This window comes from Pygocentrus nattereri, chromosome 22 (assembly GCF_015220715.1).
Source record: "Pygocentrus nattereri isolate fPygNat1 chromosome 22, fPygNat1.pri, whole genome shotgun sequence".
NCBI classification, from domain to species: domain Eukaryota; kingdom Metazoa; phylum Chordata; class Actinopteri; order Characiformes; family Serrasalmidae; genus Pygocentrus; species Pygocentrus nattereri.
In genome coordinates, this window is record NC_051232.1 from 30,652,858 (window position 1) to 30,675,438 (window position 22,581).

The following is a 22,581-nucleotide window of genomic DNA, read 5'->3' on the forward strand; positions in this document are numbered from 1 at the left end:
ATATATATATATTCGCTGTCCAAAGAAAAAACATCCCCAGAATTTCTACTGTACAGGAGAAGGCGAAACGTTCTTAACTTTTAATGTAAGTTATTGTAAAGAGATTTTATTCCAAGCAGTTTCGAAGCGTTTCTATTGGTCCGTTCATCATGAATTTGGAGCAGTGATGATTAGCAGCAACGCTTTGTCAGCGTATGTTTTTAGTACAAACCCTAAACGCGAGCGGGGCCGCCGGCCTGGCAGGGAGCGGGGCCTGGCGAGACGAAACAACACCCTTATCATCAAATACATATCGCAGAATATTAATGTTCCTGCAAGACCACGAGGGAACGACAAAACTTGTCAACAGGAAATTATGCCGTGAAGGAGAGTGCTTGTGGAAGATACAGTCAGCATCCAGATATTTGTTTACAGGCGTCTAGAAAGTGGCCCAGAGCAGGTCCTGCATGTTTATAGAGGACAGAAAAAGAAAGCTCTTCCAGCTTCAGAGGATCTCGTGGCTCTGAAAGTTTGAGTTAAGCCAGACTAATAATGATCTTCACCGAAAGCCCAGTAGCGGTGCAGCAAACCAGCAGATGATTTGCCATGCAGTAGGAGCTGTGAACCCTCTCCAAGGGTGCTGATGATTCCAGATAAACTGCCCGCAGGCAGCATCCAGATTTTTTTAAAGAAGTTGTCTGGAGGTTTCGCTGCAAGCGTAACGAAGAACTGTTTGTTTTTACAGCCTTTCTGAGTTCAGTTTAAGACCAGCGCCGTCGTCTTCAGTCTGATCTTCATTTTTCGTGGAATTTCACCTTTATTTAACATGGAAATGAGGCTAAATTTGTACACCTAAATGAGCAAAGCTTGAAGACCGTGCTTGTATAAAAGGAGATCTGTCTGCAGCTGTTTTAATTTAATACAAACAGTTATATCATGAACAAATGGAGGCCCTTGGACAAATCAGATTTTTGGATCTGATCTGGAAATGTGTACAAAATAAAGTAAAATTCTTGTTTAATTGACGAAAAGTGAACACAATTACCTGGTCCATCAGTAGAGGCCATAAGACAACTAGATTTTTTGCTGTGCTCGTAAAGCAGCTGTTTTTCCTCAAATATGGTCATGTTGTTTTAGTGCTGAAAGCTTTTATAGACTGCCTTAGGAGTGGTTTTCTGGTTCTTTTATCATTGTTTTCTTACTGAAGCCCTTTAAACGTCGAAAAAGTAGAGTTTCTTAATTGCACTGATTTTAAGGTATATTGAAATAAAATGAAGAGTCTGGTCAATTTCTCGTGAAATTAGTCAATTAACTACTTACTTTCCAGAATGAAACTGTTAAAAGTCATAGTTTTAATGACAAGGTAGTGGGATAGTTAAGACTCTTTGTAAGGTATGAGTTTTGTCATACCGCTGTGCCATAAATCATCAAATCAAATCAAAATTACTTGTGTAGCGCTTTTTGCAATGGATGTTGTCACAAAGCGGCTTCACAGAATTCCAGAAAAGAAAAGAGTTTTAACAAGAATGTTACAACCCCCAGGTGAGCAAGCCGGGGGCAACAGTGGCAAGGAGAACCTCCCTCAGAGCTGAGGATGAAAACCTTGGGAGGAACCAGGCTCACCAGGGGGGGGGACCCATCCTCCTCTGGTCAGACTTCCTGCAAGTGATTATACTACTAATATTAATAGCAGTAGTATTAGTAGTAGTAATAGATAGAAGTCTATGAAAACATCAGTGTAGGGTGGGCAGCTAGTCCAAGGTAGGTGGTGTGGGCAGCTGGTCTGAAGTGGGTAGCAGGAGGGCTCGACAGTCAGTCATCCTTCAGTGTCCGGCCGGACATGTGGGCGGTCGTATACTCTGAAAAAAGTTTTATTCTGTCTTATTCTAGAATAAAGAGTTTTATTCTGTCTGTTTGAATGTAAAACAGGGAATGTGGACATTTCCAGAGTGTGGCTAACGACTCCGGCAGATCTGACTATGACAGCTTAACTAAAAGGAGAGAACCAGAAGGACACACAGACACGAGAGCACTCTGAAACAGTCTGGCATCCCTCCGCTCCACCATCCACAAAGCTGAGTGACCGCATGCGAGCAGCGGGACGCCAGCACCATAAAGCGTGCAGATGTGACATACAAGCACTAAAAACACTAAAACTAAAACGATACCCAGTTTATCTGAACGACAGTCAGGGATGTTTGTCATGTTTCAAGTGCCAAAGCGGCAGCTGTGCAGTCAGTTACAGTGTGAAGTATTTGTTTTCAAGACAGAGGGAAAATGGAATAATATAAAATATGAACAACCATTTCTTCAGAACAGCTTTTAATAGCGTCCACACCAGCAGGAGTGGGCAAGGCAGCCTAAACCTAGCTTAAAAAGTAATAAAACTATTAATACTTGCATAAAATAACGGCTCAAGTAAATGTACCTTCCCAAAAAACAGGTGGAGTTGAAGTACAAACGTAACTTTCAGCGCAAGTACTGAAGTTTGTTACTCTCTGTTCTTCTCTTTTTGGGATTAATTTGGTCTGAAATAAAATGCTGAAGCTCCAGAGTCAGAGATGTGACGGATCACACAGGAGTACCGGAGTAATCAGCAACAAAACAAACTGAAATTAAAGGCGGAAAGGGATTTAGTAACTAAATACTATGACTGGCTAAATTGTAACTGAGTAAAAAGTAGATTCTTTTACTTTTACCTACCCATCACTCCTACAGGAGGTTTTATGACTCCCATTTCAAATCCATAGGCATTAATGTGGAGCTGGTCCTCCTTTGCAGTTCTACCAGCTTCCACTCTTCTGGGAAGCTTTGTACAGATTTTGGAGAGTGTCTTTGGGAATTTCTGCCCATTCATCTGGAAGAGCATTTGTGAGGTCAGACACTGATGTTGGGCAAGAGGGTCTGGCTCACAGTCCCTGCTCTGGTTCATCCCAAAGGTCTTTGACCGGGTGTGAGGGCCAGTCAAGTTCTTCCGCACCAAACTCCCCCAGTCCTGCCTTAATGGAGCTGCTTTGTGCACTGGGGCTCAGTCATGCTGGAACAGAAAATGTTCTTCGCAAACTTTTCCACAAAGTTGGAGGTGTATAATTGTCCAAAATGTCCTGGTGCTGAAGCACTGAGATTCCGCTTCACTGGAACTAAGGGTTTCAGTGAAGGGAAAGAGTCACACAGTTGACAGCAGGTTCGGCTGTTGAGGCTTTTGTGTCATTTTCTGTTAAATGTATGTTTTCTGCTTTTTTGAGGCTGAAACACAAGTAACTTTAATAGCTGTTTTGAGCAGAAATTGAAAGAAGTGAAAGGGTGGTCTGAAATGAAATAGGGAGCAGGAGAAGATGTAAGATGAGGAGAAAAGTAAGTTAAATGTTTTGAGAGATGAGTTTCTCCGCTGCCAAGCTCAAAATACATTCAGATGATCTAAGAGCACTTGAAGTTTCCAGGAGGGCCGCAGAATGTGGAAGTGGGTTGTTTAGGGTCCAAATCAGGGTTATTATTAAGACCACTTTAAGGAAGTCTACCTTTTAAGCCCTCAGAAAAATCTGTATCAGATTTATTAGAGGACAGAGAGAGACTAGACAAATGTTGCTGCTATTCAAAGGACTGTGTCCTCACGTTTCATGCGATGTCATACCGTACAGTCACTGTCATTTTGAGGACCAGATCAGGGAGTGACTGCGTCAGTGCGATGCCTTCAATTCACCGTGCTTTGTAAATGTAAGACCCGACAGAAGCCGAGAGGCGAGAGAGACACACAGACCTAATTCAGTGTTTTCACTCCAGGTTTGGAGCCACTGCACTGTATAGTTCAGTGCTTCTCTCTGCTGTTCACCTCGTTCAGCTCCAGAAGGGATTAATCTGCTAATAATATCAGGTATTTTATCCAGGAAACCAGTTCAGGGGTTTCAGGACTGGAGCTGAACTCTGAACTAACTTCACCAGCAAACTCACAGAATCACGTCTGTCGAGACACAACGTCGTTTTCCGTCCCACGACGTTCAGTCTGATATTTAACGTTTGTTTCTCCGTTCAAACCTCATTTAAATCTCCAGAAACAGAGAGTAAAGCTATACCGGCGGTCTGCAGCTCCGTTAGGGGACGACTGTTCATCTCTCGGCTGTTAACATCAGCTAAAGTTCTCTAAAGGCCTGCATTGTTCACATCTGTGTTAATTAGCTGATGTCATTTCCTTCCTATGATGAGTTTTTCCTCTTTATGCAGCACCATGGGATCCTTTACCCACCCTGACGTGAGGAGCCGGTGGTCTTCTGGGCTTCTCAATGCTCTGAGAGACTCTCTAGAATAGGGAGAGGGGCTGAGTAAGAGAGAAATATATCAGGAAAACACAGATTTGTTAGCTTTGCGACGGTGTAAGTGGGACCAGGAGATCAGGGGAAACTGTTTAAGGATCACAGCCTATTTTATCGACTTTGTTGAGGTCACATTTTTCTTTTCCAAAATAATGAGAGTAATTTTAGCCACCTTTCACCTCTAGTTACGTTCGTGCGGAGCAGTGAAGCCAGAAATGTGTCCCAAATATGGCGGCCACAAGAGGAAGATCACGTGACAAACTCTCTCTGTGTATTAACCCCTATTCATAACTATCAGAATAACTCGGCATGAATGCTTAATTATCTTGTGGTGATTATTTTGGACTAAAGCAGCTTCAACATTCACTTAATTACAATACAGTAAGTAAAAACACTGATTGTGTATATTGTATATTTTGTATATTGATCATTTAGAAAGTTATAACCACTTATATTCAGATAGTGAATCCACAGAAATATGTTGCTGTAAATGAGACTGTCAGAGGTAGCAGCTGTTACAGGTCCGGCCAGTTATCAGAGAGCCCAATTAAATCTGCGAGAAGCAGCAAGCAAATGATGCACTAATATCCTGCAGGCAAAACCAGAAAATCTCCAGTAAATGAAAAAAGGAAAATTCCATTACAAAGCATAAATGTGCTTAAAGTAATATACCAGAGGCAACGTTCGTGAAGTTGGGCTGTATACACTCTTAAAAAGATGGTTCTTCAAGAGTTCTTTAGTAAAGGCAATGTATATAGAACCCTGAACACTCCAAAAAACATCTGCATGCCTGGTGTGGTTTTATAGTCGTGTAGTTTGAGCTGCTGTGCGTTTTGTAATTGATTTACTGTTAAAGCTGCAGTAGGAGGTGCTTTTGTAGAAACCAGGACGTTTGAACAAATTTTTGAAAATATCCACCTAAAAAAATTCGACCCCCTACTTTCAGCCCTTCTTCCAAAGCTGCTCCTCTAAAACACAGTAGACAAGCTGTAGTGTTTCAACAGAATTCAGACGCTCGTGGTTAAAGAGCAAAAGGGAGGCTTTGTTAGTGAAATCAGAGTTCAGGTTCGTAGTCGGAAAGCAGGCAGGGTTCAAATCCAGAAGACACAACAGGTACAAACAAACGAACATAGCACTCTTGCGGTAATCCAAAAGGGAGTAGGCAGAAGGCAGAAGGCGTAGTCAAAAAACAAGCAAAAAGGTCAGCTACAGTAATCAGAGATCCAAGGCAAACAATCCAGAGGGCAGAGCAAAAGGCAGAGTCGGAGAAACGAAAAGTACAGGTCAGAAATACACCACAGATATAACGCACCGCGACCCTATCTGGACTCAGCGGTTGACGATGATGAATGAATGAGATATAAAGCTCAGTCTTCTGCAAACAGAAATGCCTTGCAACTGTCTAAGGCTGAGGCCCGGCTTATCAGCTAAACTAGGAAGATCATATGATTAAACTGCACAGGTGACCCATGTTAGTACTCCGGTGATCTAGAGTGCTGATAGTCGGCTGATCTCCCAGAGGATTCTGGGAGATGGAGTCCGAGTCCTTGCTAGGATTCGTGATACAAGCGAGGTCGGCCATCCAGTCATTTTATTACGCATGATGTGATTGGACGAGGTTTACAGTCTTGTGACCTCCACAGATTTAGTTTTTTCTTCTATTTGTCAGAGCATTTGATTTAAACTAAGTGATACTTTTTTGAATAGAATGCCTTTATTGTCACTATACACAGTACAATGAGATTAAGAGCAACTCCATCTCAGTGCAAACACACAATGTAAACAAATGACACGGAATAGAATGGGGAGGGGTTGTGCACAGTTCTATGCGTTTTGTATATATATGTATATGAAATAAATATAAATATAGAAACAAAATAAAAAACTATGTTTTTTACAAGATATAAATATGGAGATATTTACAGCTGTATTGTATGTACAATAAATATTGCACATTGCTAAGTATTGCACATATTCCTGTATAATGTACATACATGTACAGTATGATTGCACATTTCCGTATGCAGAGTATTGCACAGTAGCTGGTAATGGAGTCTGGGAATAGACTGGTATGTAGGTGGTGATGGAAGTCTGGGGATAGGCTATCAGTGCATCTGTGAGTTGAGAAGTGTTATTGCTTTTGGGAAAAAACTGTACTTAAGTCTGTTTGTCCTTGATCTGATGCATCTGTACCGCCTTCCTGAGGGCAACAGGTCAAACAGTACAGATCCGGGGTGCGAGCTGTCCATTGTGATGCGTTTCGATCCCACAACCGGGGAAATTCCACCTCCGCGTTTAACCCATCCGTGAAGTGAAACACCACATACACACTAGTGAACACACACACTAGGGGGCAGTGAGCACACCTGCCCGGAGCAGTGAGCAGCCCTATCCACGGTGCCCGGGGAGCAGTTGGGGGTTAGGTGTCTTGCTCAAGGACACCTCAGTCATGCTGTCGGCCCTGGGGATCGAACCGGCGACCTTCCGGTCAAAAGGCTGGTTCCCAAACCTCCAGCCCACGACTGCCCCCAAATTATTGATGTCGGGTTTTAAAGAGTGTTTACGGAAAGAAACATAAAATATTTCCACAATTAATCATCTACTTCATCTTCAAGTTACTCGCCCCCGTGTGGCGGAGCAGCTTTCATTCTCAGTGCAAAGAAGCTCTCGTTGGGCTTCTGACTGTTTGTGCTGATAGCGTAATGACGCCTTTCTGGTGCTGTGAGTACGACGTTATTTGATCTGACATCGCAGCTCTAAATTGTGTGTTTATCGTGGAAATTTGTATCACGATAACAATAAAAGTGATGATTGTGCAGTCCTTGTATTTACACACACACATGAGCCAGCAGGGAATGCGTTAGTATTAAATAAACTGTCTTAAATGAACTGGTTTACATAAAACGGACTAAAATTCATGACATTTATTTTCAGTTTATGAAAACTGATCCAGTCATAGATCCAAAGAGAATTTCAATTCAGATGAAATGTTTTAGTTTGGTCCATCAGCGGTTCAACTCGACTTGAAGTCTGTCAAATGTGCGACATAATTCAATTAAGTTAAATGCACTTTGCCTTCAGATTCTGGCCTGTCCAGTGGGATGAGTTCTTGAATAATTTCCCAACACCTGCCATCTAATAAATGGAATGGTTTTGAGTTATGCCTGTGCTGAGTATTTAAAAAAAAGTAGGAAATTCTGAATTAGATGGAATTTCACATGTATTTTCATCGACCACAGCGCGTCACGTTGGCCCCACTGTGCCACACTGGGTGGAAAACTGAAGGAGATATAAAGGGGCCAGAAGTAGCATTGAGCCAAGGTTGGCTGTTTAATTATTTAGCTCCCTTTTCTCTGTATCGGGGGGATTAATATGCTAAACTTGCCTCTCTGGTCAGGTGCTTTCCCTGGCATTAGATCTGGTTAGAGAGTAATGGATGATCTGCTGCAGTGCGGTGCGGTCTAATCCCCCATTGTGTTAATATTCATGCTGTTGTGATTAATATTACCCATCGGTTCGGAGCCACAAGCACATAGTTGTGTAGGGGATTTGGAGCGTTGCTTCACGAGCTGCTAGCATCCATTTGTTAGTGGTGTGTGGATATGGAGTCAGCTTGGAGTGAAGTGGCTGTCAGTGCCTGTAGGCAAACGGGCCTCTCCTGAGCGATTAGGCAGGGTTGCAGCTCATTGAAACTAATGCCTTCTTGCAGATGCTGGGCTGTTCTTCAGTCAGTTGATGTGGATGTGGACTCTGGGCTGCTGAGGTCTGTCTGAGACTTTGGAGTCTTGCTTTAGTTTGATTCGTATATGTTTTTACCCATTAGGGGCTGCACAGGCTAGACAAGTCAGCTAGTCGACTTTACTGCTTTAAGCTTCATGTCGACTGGTGATCACTTGTTTGACACTAACAACATGGACGCCTCGGAGAAAACAAGGTGAGGAACCTCATGATTTCACGGTCCATATCTCTGGCTCCCTGAAGGCTAATAATGCAACCCAGGCCTTGCTGGACTGCAGGCAAGCATCTCAACAAGGCCATCTAGGTTGTGCCTAATTTGGATACAAATTTGCAAGATTTCCTGGGTTCATATCTCCGGTTTCCTAAAGGCAAGCAGTGCTGTCCAGAGGTCGTCGGAAAGGGTACCTCATGCTTTACGTCATAAGCTGTGGAGTTTGGCTTTCTTTTAACAATCTGCAGAGCTTCTAAGATCAGATATTGAGTGTTATTATCTCCGGAATCCATAAAGGCCTATAATCCTGTAGTTTGAAGTCAGTTACTCTTATTTATTCAGAGTTACTGTGCTCTAATTTTCTCTGGCTTTCCAGAGATCCTCGACGGGCGAGCATCTCGGCAAAGCCACCCTCGGAGCGCCTAAGTCGGTTACAAATGTATCAGATTCCAGGGTCCATTTGAGGGTAGCAATGTGATCCAGGGCTCGTGGGAAATCACACTGTATGTCTGGACTTGTGGAGTTTGGCTTCATCACAGGTTTTGTAAGTTGTTTGATGCAAAGCATTCACTTGTTGGTTTTGTTTAGGACATCATCTGAGGTTCGTCAGCTTTCATCACATATCCGACTTGAAAAAATCTGAAATTGTCCAACAACTGCCACCTACACAATTCCTGTGGCTGGATTCACAAAAGAGTCTTAAGAAACAAAATCTTAACCTTCCTGTCGTGTTCAGGTCAAATCTGACCGATTTACAACTTAAAACACTCATAAATATTGTGTTTTACGTCTGATCGCCTCAAGGCCTCATGATATCCTCCACACTGGGCACTCGAACATGGAAAAGTGACGATCTCCTCTTTCATTGGATTTTGAGTGTTTAATCAATCAATCATTAACTCACTCACTCATCCTCATACACACTCCCCCAACTCACTCACTCATCCTCATACACACCCCCCCAACTCACTCACTCATCCTCATACACACACCCCAACTCACTCACTCATCCTCATACACACTCCCCCCAACTCACTCACTCATCCTCATACACACCCCCCCAACTCACTCACTCATCCTCATACACACTCCCCCAACTCACTCACTCATCCTCATACACACTCCCCCAACTCACTCACTCATCCTCATACACACCCCCCCCAACTCACTCACTCATCCTCATACACACTCCCCCAACTCACTCACTCATCCTCATACACACCCCCCAACTCACTCACTCATCCTCATACACACTCCCCCCAACTCACTCACTCATCCTCATACACACTCCCCCCAACTCACTCACTCATCCTCATACACACTCCCCCCAACTCACTCACTCATCCTCATACACACCCCCCAACTCACTCACTCATCCTCATACACACTCCCCCCAACTCACTCACTCATCCTCATACACACCCCCCCAACTCACTCACTCATCCTCATACACACTCCCCCAACTCACTCACTCATCCTCATACACACCCCCCCCAACTCACTCACTCATCCTCATACACACCCCCCCAACTCACTCACTCATCCTCATACACACCCCCCCAACTCACTCACTCATCCTCATACACACCCCCCAACTCACTCACTCATCCTCATACACACCCCCCAACTCACTCACTCATCCTCATACACAACCCCCCAACTCACTCACTCATCCTCATACACACCCCCCCAACTCACTCGCTCATCCTCATACACACCCCCCCAACTCACTCACTCATCCTCATACACACTCCCCCAACTCACTCACTCATCCTCATACACACTCCCCCAACTCACTCACTCATCCTCATACACACCCCCCAACTCACTCACTCATCCTCATACACACTCCCCCCAACTCACTCACTCATCCTCATACACACCCCCCCAACTCACTCGCTCATCCTCATACACACCCCCCCAACTCACTCACTCATCCTCATACACACTCCCCCAACTCACTCACTCATCCTCATACACACTCCCCCCAACTCACTCACTCATCCTCATACACACCCCCCCAACTCACTCACTCATCCTCATACACACCCCCCAACTCACTCACTCATCCTCATACACACTCCCCCAACTCACTCACTCATCCTCATACACACCCCCCCAACTCACTCACTCATCCTCATACACACTCCCCCAACTCACTCACTCATCCTCATACACACCCCCCCCAACTCACTCACTCATCCTCATACACACCCCCCCAACTCACTCACTCATCCTCATACACACCCCCCCAACTCACTCACTCATCCTCATACACACCCCCCAACTCACTCACTCATCCTCATACACACTCCCCCCAACTCACTCACTCATCCTCATACACACCCCCCCAACTCACTCACTCATCCTCATACACACTCCCCCAACTCACTCACTCATCCTCATACACACCCCCCCCAACTCACTCACTCATCCTCATACACACCCCCCCAACTCACTCACTCATCCTCATACACACCCCCCCAACTCACTCACTCATCCTCATACACACCCCCCAACTCACTCACTCATCCTCATACACACCCCCCAACTCACTCACTCATCCTCATACACAACCCCCCAACTCACTCACTCATCCTCATACACAACCCCCAACTCACTCACTCATCCTCATACACACCCCCCCAACTCACTCACTCATCCTCATACACACCCCCCCAACTCACTCACTCATCCTCATACACACTCCCCCCAACTCACTCACTCATCCTCATACACACCCCCCCAACTCACTCACTCATCCTCATACACACCCCCCCAACTCACTCACTCATCCTCATACACACTCCCCCAACTCACTCACTCATCCTCATACACACCCCCCAACTCACTCACTCATCCTCATACACACCCCCCAACTCACTCACTCATCCTCATACACACCCCCCCAACTCACTCACTCATCCTCATACACACCCCCCAACTCACTCACTCATCCTCATACACACCCCCCAACTCACTCACTCATCCTCATACACAACCCCCCAACTCACTCACTCATCCTCATACACACTCCCCCAACTCACTCACTCATCCTCATACACCCCCCCCCAACTCACTCACTCATCCTCATACACAACCCCCAACTCACTCACTCATCCTCATACACACCCCCCAACTCACTCACTCATCCTCATACACAACCCCCAACTCACTCACTCATCCTCATACACACCCCCCAACTCACTCACTCATCCTCATACACACCCCCCCAACTCACTCACTCATCCTCATACCCCCACCCCACCCCCCCCCAATTCTCTCACTCATCCTCATACCCCCCCCCCCCCAATTCTCTCACTCATCCTCATACACCCCCCCCCCCCAATTCTCTCACTCATCCTCATACACCCCCCCCCCCCCCCCCCCCCCCCAAATTCTCTCACTCTATTTGTATTTGCACTGCAGTTATTTTATGTCTAATTTCTATACAATCAGGTTAAACACTACTTTGGGACTTTGGTCACAGCTAAAGAATGTTGAATAAAAATACGGTGGTGAAAAAAGGTTTTTGTGCTAATTTAAGGGCAGTTAAAAACAGACCGGTCAATTTTGACCGGGAACACTAAAGTAAGGGGCGGGAGGTGAAGAGGACAGGAGGGTTAAAGATTCAGAGGAAACCACTTAAACTGGAACATATAATGAGTGTCACAATGCTTAACTGTTAATTTAACCCAACAAGGATCTCCTGTTGTGTTTCTTCTGCCATCATTTCTAGTTCGCGTTCGCTAAATATTTGGCTTGGTTTGTTTCTGTTCTTTGTTTTCCTTGCGTTGTGAATTGGTTCTTCAGGCTGATTTAGAAGGTGCTGTAGATGATGTCGCAGTTTTAACACAGTCAAGCCTGTAACAGTAGCAGAACCCTGTTCAGGCACTATACAGAACCATTTTCAAAAGGTTACTGTATAGAACCATACACGGCACTTTCTCCATCCATCTGAAGAACTGTTCCACCATATCCGATTCCATTTTCCTCTCATTAATTCCTAGATGAGCATCTCGTTTTGCTGTTTTAAGATAAGAGAGTCACCTGCGAGAGTCACCGTTTTCCCAGTGTGGGATGTAATTGCCACTGTTAAGTTTTTCATATGCTGCAATTCCCATTTGGTGTTCCCCTTTTTTATGGAACTGTGGATTGTGGGGCGATCTCACTGGACAGGAAGCACGACAGGTGCTCGGAATGATTTCAAAGTGAAGAGGAAGATTGCTTTTCAGTGGCCGCTTTATTTGTCCTATCAGAACTCCACTCAGGCGAGATCAGCAGGTTCCGAGTCCCATGAATAATGCTCATGTTTAAAGCCGTGTTGATTGCGAGGCCCCTAACCTGTGCGGTGTAGTTAGGTTGTCTTCTTTGTTTAGTCTTGCGTTCTTAAACATTCAAATGAATCATGTTATCACCTCGAGGAAGCGCTAAGCCGAGCGTGTCTCCGCGCCGCTTCCTCCCGATGCGATTGGGCAGGAGTTATTTTCGGGGTTTACTGGGCCAGTCTTCAGGGACATCCATTTAGATAGAAAAGAGCCCCCCTCCTCCTCCTCCTCCTCCTCCTCCTTCCCCTACAGCCTGAAATAGCAGACTTTTTCTTTTTTCCAGCATCTGCACGTCACCTGCACCCCATGAATTCCTAATTCTGTGCAGAGTTAGCGTCTCGCCTGTTAGAGGACGCTCACTCAGGACCTGCCAAACAAACAAAATAGAGCTCGAACTGCATGGGGATGTCTCTTGTGGGTGCCATGCAAAGGGAGGTGGAGTGGTGGGGGGGGTGGAGGAGGAGGCGGAGGAGTTAGAGGTTGAGAGCACTCCTTATAAGAAACTCTTAAAATACCGTAGGAGAAGAGACGCTGTTTCTGGGTTAGTGTTCAAATGGAAGAGACGTCGTTGGTTAGTTAACATGAAGTTTTCACTGGTTGAATTTAGGCCCCTCCACAGCGGTAGAGACGTAAACGAATGATGAATGACTTATGTGATCATGATACGAGATTCGGATGTGCATTCCGACAGATTTAGTTATGCAGTTGCGTTTAAGAGTTCATGAACAGATGTCTGGTTAACCACAGAGCGAAGGGGAGGAACACAGCGCTCAGGAGGCTGAGGTGTTGGATGATAATAAGGACTCTCCCTCTTCCACACGAGGTCTTTTCTCCACAATGACCTGCCAGCATGTTACACTGTCGGAGTAATAGATTTTCACTGTTTCTGGACTGAGCTGAGCTAGAGGAATTGGCCTAGGCATCTAACAAGCTGTGGCAGCCGTGTCCTTAACATACAGTATATGTGTATGTATGTATATATATATATATATATATATATATATATATATATATATATATATATATATAGTAACTTTACAGGAGAAGGAAAAAACCTACTTAACTTTTAATGCAAGTCAATGGAAACAGATTTTTTTTTCCAAGTAATTTTGGGCCGTTCCTATTCATGAAATGTGCACGCAATGTAAAGAACATGTATATAATTATGAAACTATTATGAAATTATTATTACATTAGAATAACCGCTGACACACAGCGGAAACCACATTTTCATTCCTGTAATAAAGGTGGTATGAAGTATGAATAATAATGAACAACAACAATAACAACAATATGATTTAATTCTCCCAATAATGATCATCAGTACATGGTATTAAATCTTAAGTCTTCCATCAATATTATGGCCATAATTAGAGTCATGTTGCCCAGCTCTAACCCGGGCACTCTTAGACTTATTTCAAAATTAATATAACGCAACAGTGCTGACATGACTGATATCAGTGTACTGCACTCTTAAATTGGCTTTACAAGGTGACACTTGCACGCAACTAGTTGCATGTTGTAAGTTGCCTGCAACATACTTCCTCTGCAACTTGACAGAGAAGATGTGAAGCAATTCAAAGAGAAGCACAGGTTGCACGCAACACAGTCAGTTTCTCCGCTAAAAAGCCAAATTAGCAGCGGCTTAAAAACGATTATTATCTAATCGTTGATCCAATAGAGAATGTAATGAAAACCTGTCATAACCTTTTCTGTCTTATATGGAATCACATGAAATCAGTCATCTTAGAGCTCTGGAGAGCTGCTAAAGCATTCAGATAGTTTTCAGATTCAGATTCAGATTCCTTTATTGATCCCAGGGGGGAATTTGCGTCGCTGTCCTACACGTTGTCACCTGATGGTCAACATGACGATGTTTATCATTCTAGTGACAGTTTATGACGCAGCTTGCCACAGTATGCTTTCTGAGCACATCATGGAGATCGTCAGTACTTCCCAACTGCATGTTTGACTGCAAGGAGAGCATCATTAGTCCTGTTTAATTGGATGTAGTGAAGCGCAGTGCATGAAAATGCTGGATATAAATCAGCTATACTGGTTTAAATGTGGTAATATGTTGCTTGTGCTGACTGATCAGATGCCAGACGGAGTGTGTATTGCAACATATTGTGGGAAAGTATTGTGATATTACGTTTTTTGCCATATCGCCCACCTCTGCCCATAATACACTCAAAGTATTTCAATGCTGGAGTGAGACTGTATTAATAGTTTGGTCTGAAGGAGAGTCTGTAGTTTTCTCAGAACTCAGGTGTGTGTGAAGTAATTCAACCCCCAAAGCTTTAGTCGTTTTAAATCAGAGCAGCAGCAGCCGCAGCCAGGAGGGGAGGAGCTCACCGGTTATTTATGCCTTGACACAATTCGTAGAACGTGACTCGTAGAACGTCACGAGTCATTCTTTGTTGTCGTTTTTATTTTTTAATTCTGTTTAGAAATGTATTTTGTTGTTTTTTGCGTTGATGTTTTTGCTCCCACTCATAAAAACATTTAACCTTCGGTGCGCTTTGCGCTTCTGTGTCCAAGGAATTTCTGAACCATCTGTAATTCAGCCCAAGGACGACGGCTATTGTCCACCGAGTGAAATCGAGTCAAGATGGGCGATGATCAGTGTGTACAGTCCAGTCTGGCTTCACTCTGTGTGTGTGTGAGGGGCTTTTGAAAGATTCGTACTCAGATCATTGTACTTGTGTCCACCAGACATGCTTTTATCGCTCAGCGTCTTGTTTAAAAGAGGAAAAAAGTGCAGGGAGGGGGAGGGCAGGATGGTCAGATGCCGCTGGGGAAATTGCAGGGAGCGCACCATGAGAGCGAGAGCGGAGAGGGTTCACGAACACCTTTGATCAAATGAAGCGTCGGATAAGAGGCAGTGTGACTGAATCCTGTGCAAAAGAGCAGCAATATGAAAGGGTTTGCGACGAGCGCTCGAGCAGCTGGTGTGGATCGACTTCTTTTCCCAGCTGTGGGGCTCATGAAACAATAAGAGTTTTCATTGCGTTTGATTTCGTCTTTAAGTGTTTTTGTTTTTGTTTGTTTTTGTTTTCCGTCTTTTCCCTGACAAACTCCCTAAAGGTGCTGTGTGGCTGCCGTGCAGTGATGGTTAAAGGCTTTGTGTTCAGACTGGAAACACATCACCGTCCATTTCATCTATCACAGCCTCTCGAGACAGTTCGTTTATCGGACGAGAACATGTGCCCAGATTTTGGGAGAACTCACAGAAGGCCGCTTTCTCAGTTTCGAGATACCATCATGCAGCAACAAGGGACATCGTCTCCTGGGGGAACACGGCTTTTTTTCAGCGTTTCAGGTTGGGGATGGCCAGCTGTGATTCTGCCGTGCGGCAGTTCTCCTGTGAAATCATTTCGAAATTAATACATCCTAACAGAATTGACATGACTGATACCAATAAAGGGCTTTTGTACTTATCTCTTAGGCCCAATCCCATTTCTTCTTTTTACCCTTGTTTGGGAGTGTCACCCTAACTCTTTGGAGCTGAGTTAAAGTGGGCAGTGGTTGAGATCTTCCTCTACGAAATGAGAAAAACAATAAACATCACTTCATTAACAGCTACTAGCGCCGCTCTGTAGGCGACCCTGCCCGTCTGCAGGGACAGCAGAGGAGGGGAAAGTTCAGCTCCTCACTGCTGGGCTTTAGTTACATTTAGGGATCATACGCCTTCAAAGAGGGGGGCAGTTATTTATTATCACCCACCCCCCCCCCCCCCAATTCTTCAGTGATATGAAGCTGAAGTCAGATATTCTCCAGATTCTTGTTCAAATTTTCCCATTCCACCTTAAATAGAGCAGCAGTTACATTCTGGTGCTTTAGGGGTCAGAACTTCTGAACTATTTAAGGTGGAACAGGAGAGTTGGCTAGCTAGCTACCGAGACATTAGCATGCTATTAGTGATTTTTGTGCTTGTTATGAAGGAAAAGGACCATTAATGCATTGAAACAACATTAAATTAAGATAAAACAATGTTTATCGTAATTTTTTAACAGAAAATTCTCACATTTGGTCTCTTGTTTAGCCACCTTGCCCTTTTTTTCTCATAACTGTCTGTCTGGAGTCTCTGAAAAGCTTTTGTTTGGAGGGTCATGTAGCCCCAACACTTCACCCCACCCCTCTATCTCAACAAGAATCAGGGCGCTCTACCCCTAGACGAGAACACACAAAGCTGAGGGCTGAGTGGTAGGGGCGAGGGGTGAAATGGGACTGGGCCTTAGACCCACCATAACCATTTCTGTTGTGTATTTGGAATCATATACATAAAATCAATCATTCCTGGAGTTCCAGAGAGCTATTAAATAATTCCTATAGTTACCATGTTCTACATATTCTCACTGTCATAGCGAAACTTTGGACGTTGTTTTCGCATAATGTAAAAGATTGCCCTCCACCTGTTGAAATGTCATGAGAAATAGAATTGAAATGGTCCAAAATCACTTAACAATGATAAAATCTTATACAGGGTGATTCAAAAAGATTCATCCAATTTCAAAATAATTTTCTCTTGTAAATCATTACAGACCAATGCAGTGAACTGTAAATGGTTTAATTGAGCATAAAGTTATTATGTAATTGCAGAGGGTCTCAGTCTGAACCTCCTCCAGCTGTACGGACGACATCAACACCACAGTCACACTCATTCCAGACTGGATTGAGTGTCGGGCGTCGCTGCCCTCACGGCTCTTTCAGTGGTATTCCGGAGATCTTCCAGTGCTGTGGAACCAGCGCAGAACGCTCTGAGCTGCTGGATCTTCACTGCTGATGAAAATCAGGCTGCACAGTTCTGACGGATTCACTCTGATTGACGTGGAGAACGCAAAACGCTTTCAGCTCAGGGGTCTCATCTCCTCTCAGACTGAAGGAGCCAGTCAGAAACTCTATGACCCCCTCTTACAGTTGGATTGTGATTGGTTCCTATAAGTGTCTTATGGTGGTAAAACATTTGGCTCCTTTGGAATTGGATGAATCTTTTTGAATCCTTCTGTCTAACTTCCACTGAAAGTTAATGTTTTTGGCTTCTCCTGTAATACTGTAGTTTTGGAGATACTGTGTTTTTCTGTTGGTAGTGAGGATGACTAATTATTAAGAACCCTGGGAGAGACTGTATACTGAATAGTATACTGAACTGTATACTAGTGTATATTTTTTAACCCTGCCCACTTGAGTTAGGTTAGGTGTGTTACAGGTGTGGTTATGTGGGGTTGGATGTGTTATGGGTGTGGTTATGTTGGGTTATGTGAGTTACAGGTGTGATTAGGTTAGGTGTGTTACAGGTGTGGTTAGGTTAGGTGTGTTACAGGTGTGGTTAGGTGCACTACAGATGTGGTTATGTTGGGTTAGGTGTGTTACTGGTGTGATTATGTTGGGTTAGGAGTGTTACAGGTGTGGTTATGTGGGGTTGGATGTGTTACGGGTGTGGTTATGTGGGGTTGGATGTGTTACAGGTGTGGTTATGTGGGGTTGGATGTGTTACGGGTGTGGTTATGTTGGGTTAGGTGAGTTACAGGTGTGATTAGGTTAGGTGTGTTACTGGTGTGGTTATGTTGGGTTAGGTGCGCTACAGATGTGGTTATGTGGGGTTGGATGTGTTACGGGTGTGGTTATGTGGGCTTGGATGTGTTACAGGTGTGGTTATGTTGGGTTAGGTGAGTTACAGGTGTGGTTAGGTTAGGTGTGTTACAGGTGTGGTTAGGTGCACTACAGATGTGGTTATGTTGGGTTAGGTGTGTTACTGGTGTGGTTATGTGGGGTTGGATGTGTTACGGGTGTGGTTATGTGGGGTTGGATGTGTTACGGGTGTGGTTATGTGGGCTTGGATGTGTTACAGATGTGGTTATGTTGGGTTAGGTGAGTTACAGGTGTGGTTAGGTTAGGTGTGTTACAGGTGTGGTTAGGTGCACTACAGATGTGGTTATGTTGGGTTAGGTGTGTTACTGGTGTGGTTATGTGGGGTTGGATGTGTTACGGGTGTGGTTATGTGGGGCTGGATGTGTTACAGGTGTGGTTATGTGGGGCTGGATGTGTTACGGGTGTGGTTATGTGGGGTTGGATGTGTTACGGGTGTGGTTATGTGGGGTTGGATGTGTTACAGGTGTGGTTATGTGGGGTTGGATGTGTTACGGGTGTGGTTATGTGGGGTTGGATGTGTTACGGGTGTGCTTATGCGGGGTTAGGTGTGTTACTGGTGTGGTTATGTGGGGTTGGATGTGTTACGGGTGTGGTTATGTGGGGTTGGATGTGTTACGGGTGTGGTTATGTGGGCTTGGATGTGTTACAGATGTGGTTATGTTGGGTTAGGTGAGTTACAGGTGTGGTTAGGTTAGGTGTGTTACAGGTGTGGTTAGGTGCACTACAGATGTGGTTATGTTGGGTTAGGTGTGTTACTGGTGTGGTTATGTGGGGTTGGATGTGTTACGGGTGTGGTTATGTGGGGTTGGATGTGTTACAGGTGTGGTTATGTGGGGTTGGATGTGTTACGGGTGTGGTTATGTGGGGTTGGATGTGTTACGGGTGTGGTTATGTGGGGTTGGATGTGTTACAGGTGTGGTTATGTGGGGTTGGATGTGTTACGGGTGTGGTTATGTGGGGTTGGATGTGTTACGGGTGTGCTTATGCGGGGTTAGGTGTGTTACTGGTGTGGTTATGTGGGGTTGGATGTGTTACGGGTGTGGTTATGTGGGGTTGGATGTGTTACGGGTGTGCTTATGCGGGGTTGGATGTGTTACGGGTGTGGTTATGCGGGGCTGGATGTGTTACGGGTGTGGTTATGTGGGGCTGGATGTGTTACGGGTGTGGTTATGTGGGGCTGGATGTGTTACGGGTGTGGTTATGTGGGGCTGGATGTGTTACGGGTGTGCTTATGCGGGGTTGGATGTGTTACGGGTGTGGTTATGTGGGGCTGGATGTGTTACGGGTGTGGTTATGTGGGGCTGGATGTGTTACAGGTGTGGTTATGTGGGGTTGGATGTGTTACGGGTGTGGTTATGTTGGGTTAGGTGAGTTACAGGTGTGATTAGGTTAGGTGTGTTACTGGTGTGGTTATGTTGGGTTAGGTGCGCTACAGATGTGGTTATGTGGGGTTGGATGTGTTACGGGTGTGGTTATGTGGGCTTGGATGTGTTACAGGTGTGGTTATGTTGGGTTAGGTGAGTTACAGGTGTGGTTAGGTTAGGTGTGTTACAGGTGTGGTTAGGTGCACTACAGATGTGGTTATGTTGGGTTAGGTGTGTTACTGGTGTGGTTATGTGGGGTTGGATGTGTTACGGGTGTGGTTATGTGGGGTTGGATGTGTTACGGGTGTGGTTATGTGGGCTTGGATGTGTTACAGATGTGGTTATGTTGGGTTAGGTGAGTTACAGGTGTGGTTAGGTTAGGTGTGTTACAGGTGTGGTTAGGTGCACTACAGATGTGGTTATGTTGGGTTAGGTGTGTTACTGGTGTGGTTATGTGGGGTTGGATGTGTTACGGGTGTGGTTATGTGGGGTTGGATGTGTTACGGGTGTGGTTATGTGGGGCTGGATGTGTTACGGGTGTGGTTATGTGGGGTTGGATGTGTTACGGGTGTGGTTATGTGGGGTTGGATGTGTTACAGGTGTGGTTATGTGGGGTTGGATGTGTTACGGGTGTGGTTATGTGGGGTTGGATGTGTTACGGGTGTGCTTATGCGGGGTTAGGTGTGTTACTGGTGTGGTTATGTGGGGTTGGATGTGTTACGGGTGTGGTTATGTGGGGTTGGATGTGTTACGGGTGTGGTTATGTGGGCTTGGATGTGTTACAGATGTGGTTATGTTGGGTTAGGTGAGTTACAGGTGTGGTTAGGTTAGGTGTGTTACAGGTGTGGTTAGGTGCACTACAGATGTGGTTATGTTGGGTTAGGTGTGTTACTGGTGTGGTTATGTGGGGTTGGATGTGTTACGGGTGTGGTTATGTGGGGTTGGATGTGTTACGGGTGTGGTTATGTGGGGTTGGATGTGTTACGGGTGTGGTTATGTGGGGTTGGATGTGTTACGGGTGTGGTTATGTGGGGTTGGATGTGTTACGGGTGTGGTTATGTGGGGTTGGATGTGTTACGGGTGTGGTTATGTGGGGTTGGATGTGTTACGGGTGTGCTTATGCGGGGTTAGGTGTGTTACTGGTGTGGTTATGTGGGGTTGGATGTGTTACGGGTGTGGTTATGTGGGGTTGGATGTGTTACGGGTGTGCTTATGCGGGGTTGGATGTGTTACGGGTGTGGTTATGCGGGGCTGGATGTGTTACGGGTGTGGTTATGTGGGGCTGGATGTGTTACGGGTGTGGTTATGTGGGGCTGGATGTGTTACGGGTGTGGTTATGTGGGGCTGGATGTGTTACGGGTGTGCTTATGCGGGGTTGGATGTGTTACGGGTGTGGTTATGTGGGGCTGGATGTGTTACGGGTGTGGTTATGTGGGGCTGGATGTGTTACGGGTGTGGTTATGTGAGGCTGGATGTGTTACGGGTGTGGTTATGTTGGGTTGGATGTATATCACCCTGTACCCAAGTCCTCATCAATAACTAATCATGTCTGAATAGAGCTTTAGTCAGCCGTGATTGCAGATGAGAGGCGAGGTGGTGCTTCCTCGAAACACATGAGGAGACCTGAGGCTGTAGAAGATCTGACCTGGAATGTGATGCTGTTGTAAGTGCAGCGCATATAACCGCAAGTAATGCATGGAGATTGTGCTTAAAGGTTATTTTGAGATACATGCCTGCAGTTTTTATCTCTTCTTACCCAAAAAGACAGATAAAGATAGTCAAGAAAGCCCGTGACCTCTTCGTGAGGTGAGGGATGAGGTTTATTTTAAAGTAATGCAGTTTTGTTTTCTACCCAGAAATAGTTTTGGGGGGTGAGTTGTAGCGAGTCCGGCTTCTTGATTCCCACCAGCCAAGTACCCATTCCTCTTCTGCAGCATTAAAGGGAAAACAGTTACCTTGTTTTTTTAAACTTTAAAACTGTGGTTGCCTAATCTGACACAGTGACCATTGTGAAAGGCAAAAATATTGTGTAGTCTGATCCTGGCGTAACATTGACTTGCACTGGGCTGAGTGCAGAGAGGGAGGGCCAGTCTGGTCACCCAGAGAGTCCAAAGCCAGTTATTGGACAGTTTTATTGGACAGCTGGGTGTGGCTGTGGCATCGCTGGCATTGAACTCAGGAACGCCGAATATAAACATTGTTTATGTAAAGAGTAAATAATTGGCTGAGATGCCAAGTTGCCTTTATGTGTAGGTTAAATGCTGATGTTAGTGGGAAGACCAGCTTGTCTGTCTTGGACCTGAGTTACCAGAATGAAATAAATGTCATGTGGCTGCATCACAACACCTTCCGTTTCTGAAGATGAATATTTTATAACACTGTCAGCAGCAAATCTCAGCCCTGCAAAAATCCGGTTGTGCTGTTTTTCGGTTGGAATCTCGTCAAATTAATTGGCATCTTCTTAAGTTGTTTCGGCTTGTATTTGTTTGGATTTCCCAGTCAAATCTATTCAAATGGCTGCAGCTTTCTAGTTTCTAAGCTTATTAGAAGATTTGTAGTCAACTCCCAGATCTTTCTGAAACGGGTGACGTAATAACGAAGCAGCCAAAGCCTTTATTAATAAAGACATATACATATATATGAACATGGAATTATTATGGAAATCCTGGGATTCAGCTGGGCAGATTAAAAATGCCTTTACATGAATTCCGCTGTTTGTGCCAGGCTTGTTTTCCTGTCTTCAAGCTCCTGTGTGGACCTTCCAGTAAACAAAGGAATCAGATTTCTGCAGAGGAGTCAGATTAACCCGAAACCCCTTCATACGTTTTGATCAATAGTTCTGTGGTTTCATTGTAGCTGTCCAAGCTTTATGACTGAGCTGTTCTGACTCATTTCAGTGAAGTAAATACATATGCAGGAAGGAACTCTTTCATCTTTTTCTTTTTCTTTTTCTTTTTTTACAGCTCTTTATTCGATCATCCTCTTCTGTGTCTTCTTCTGGA

At 44.8% G+C, this 22,581-nt stretch overlaps 1 protein-coding gene across 1 annotated transcript in view; it reads left to right on the forward strand.

Annotated features, from left to right (window-relative positions):
• Positions 1-22,581, forward strand: part of lmbrd1 (LMBR1 domain containing 1) — a 171,496-nt gene that overhangs the window by 31,199 nt on the left and 117,716 nt on the right. The window contains exon 4 of the mRNA XM_037533048.1: positions 22,543-22,581. This exon is cut by the window's right edge and continues 59 nt beyond it. Coding sequence (XP_037388945.1) covers positions 22,543-22,581 — 39 coding nt within the window. The remainder of the gene's footprint in view (positions 1-22,542) is intronic.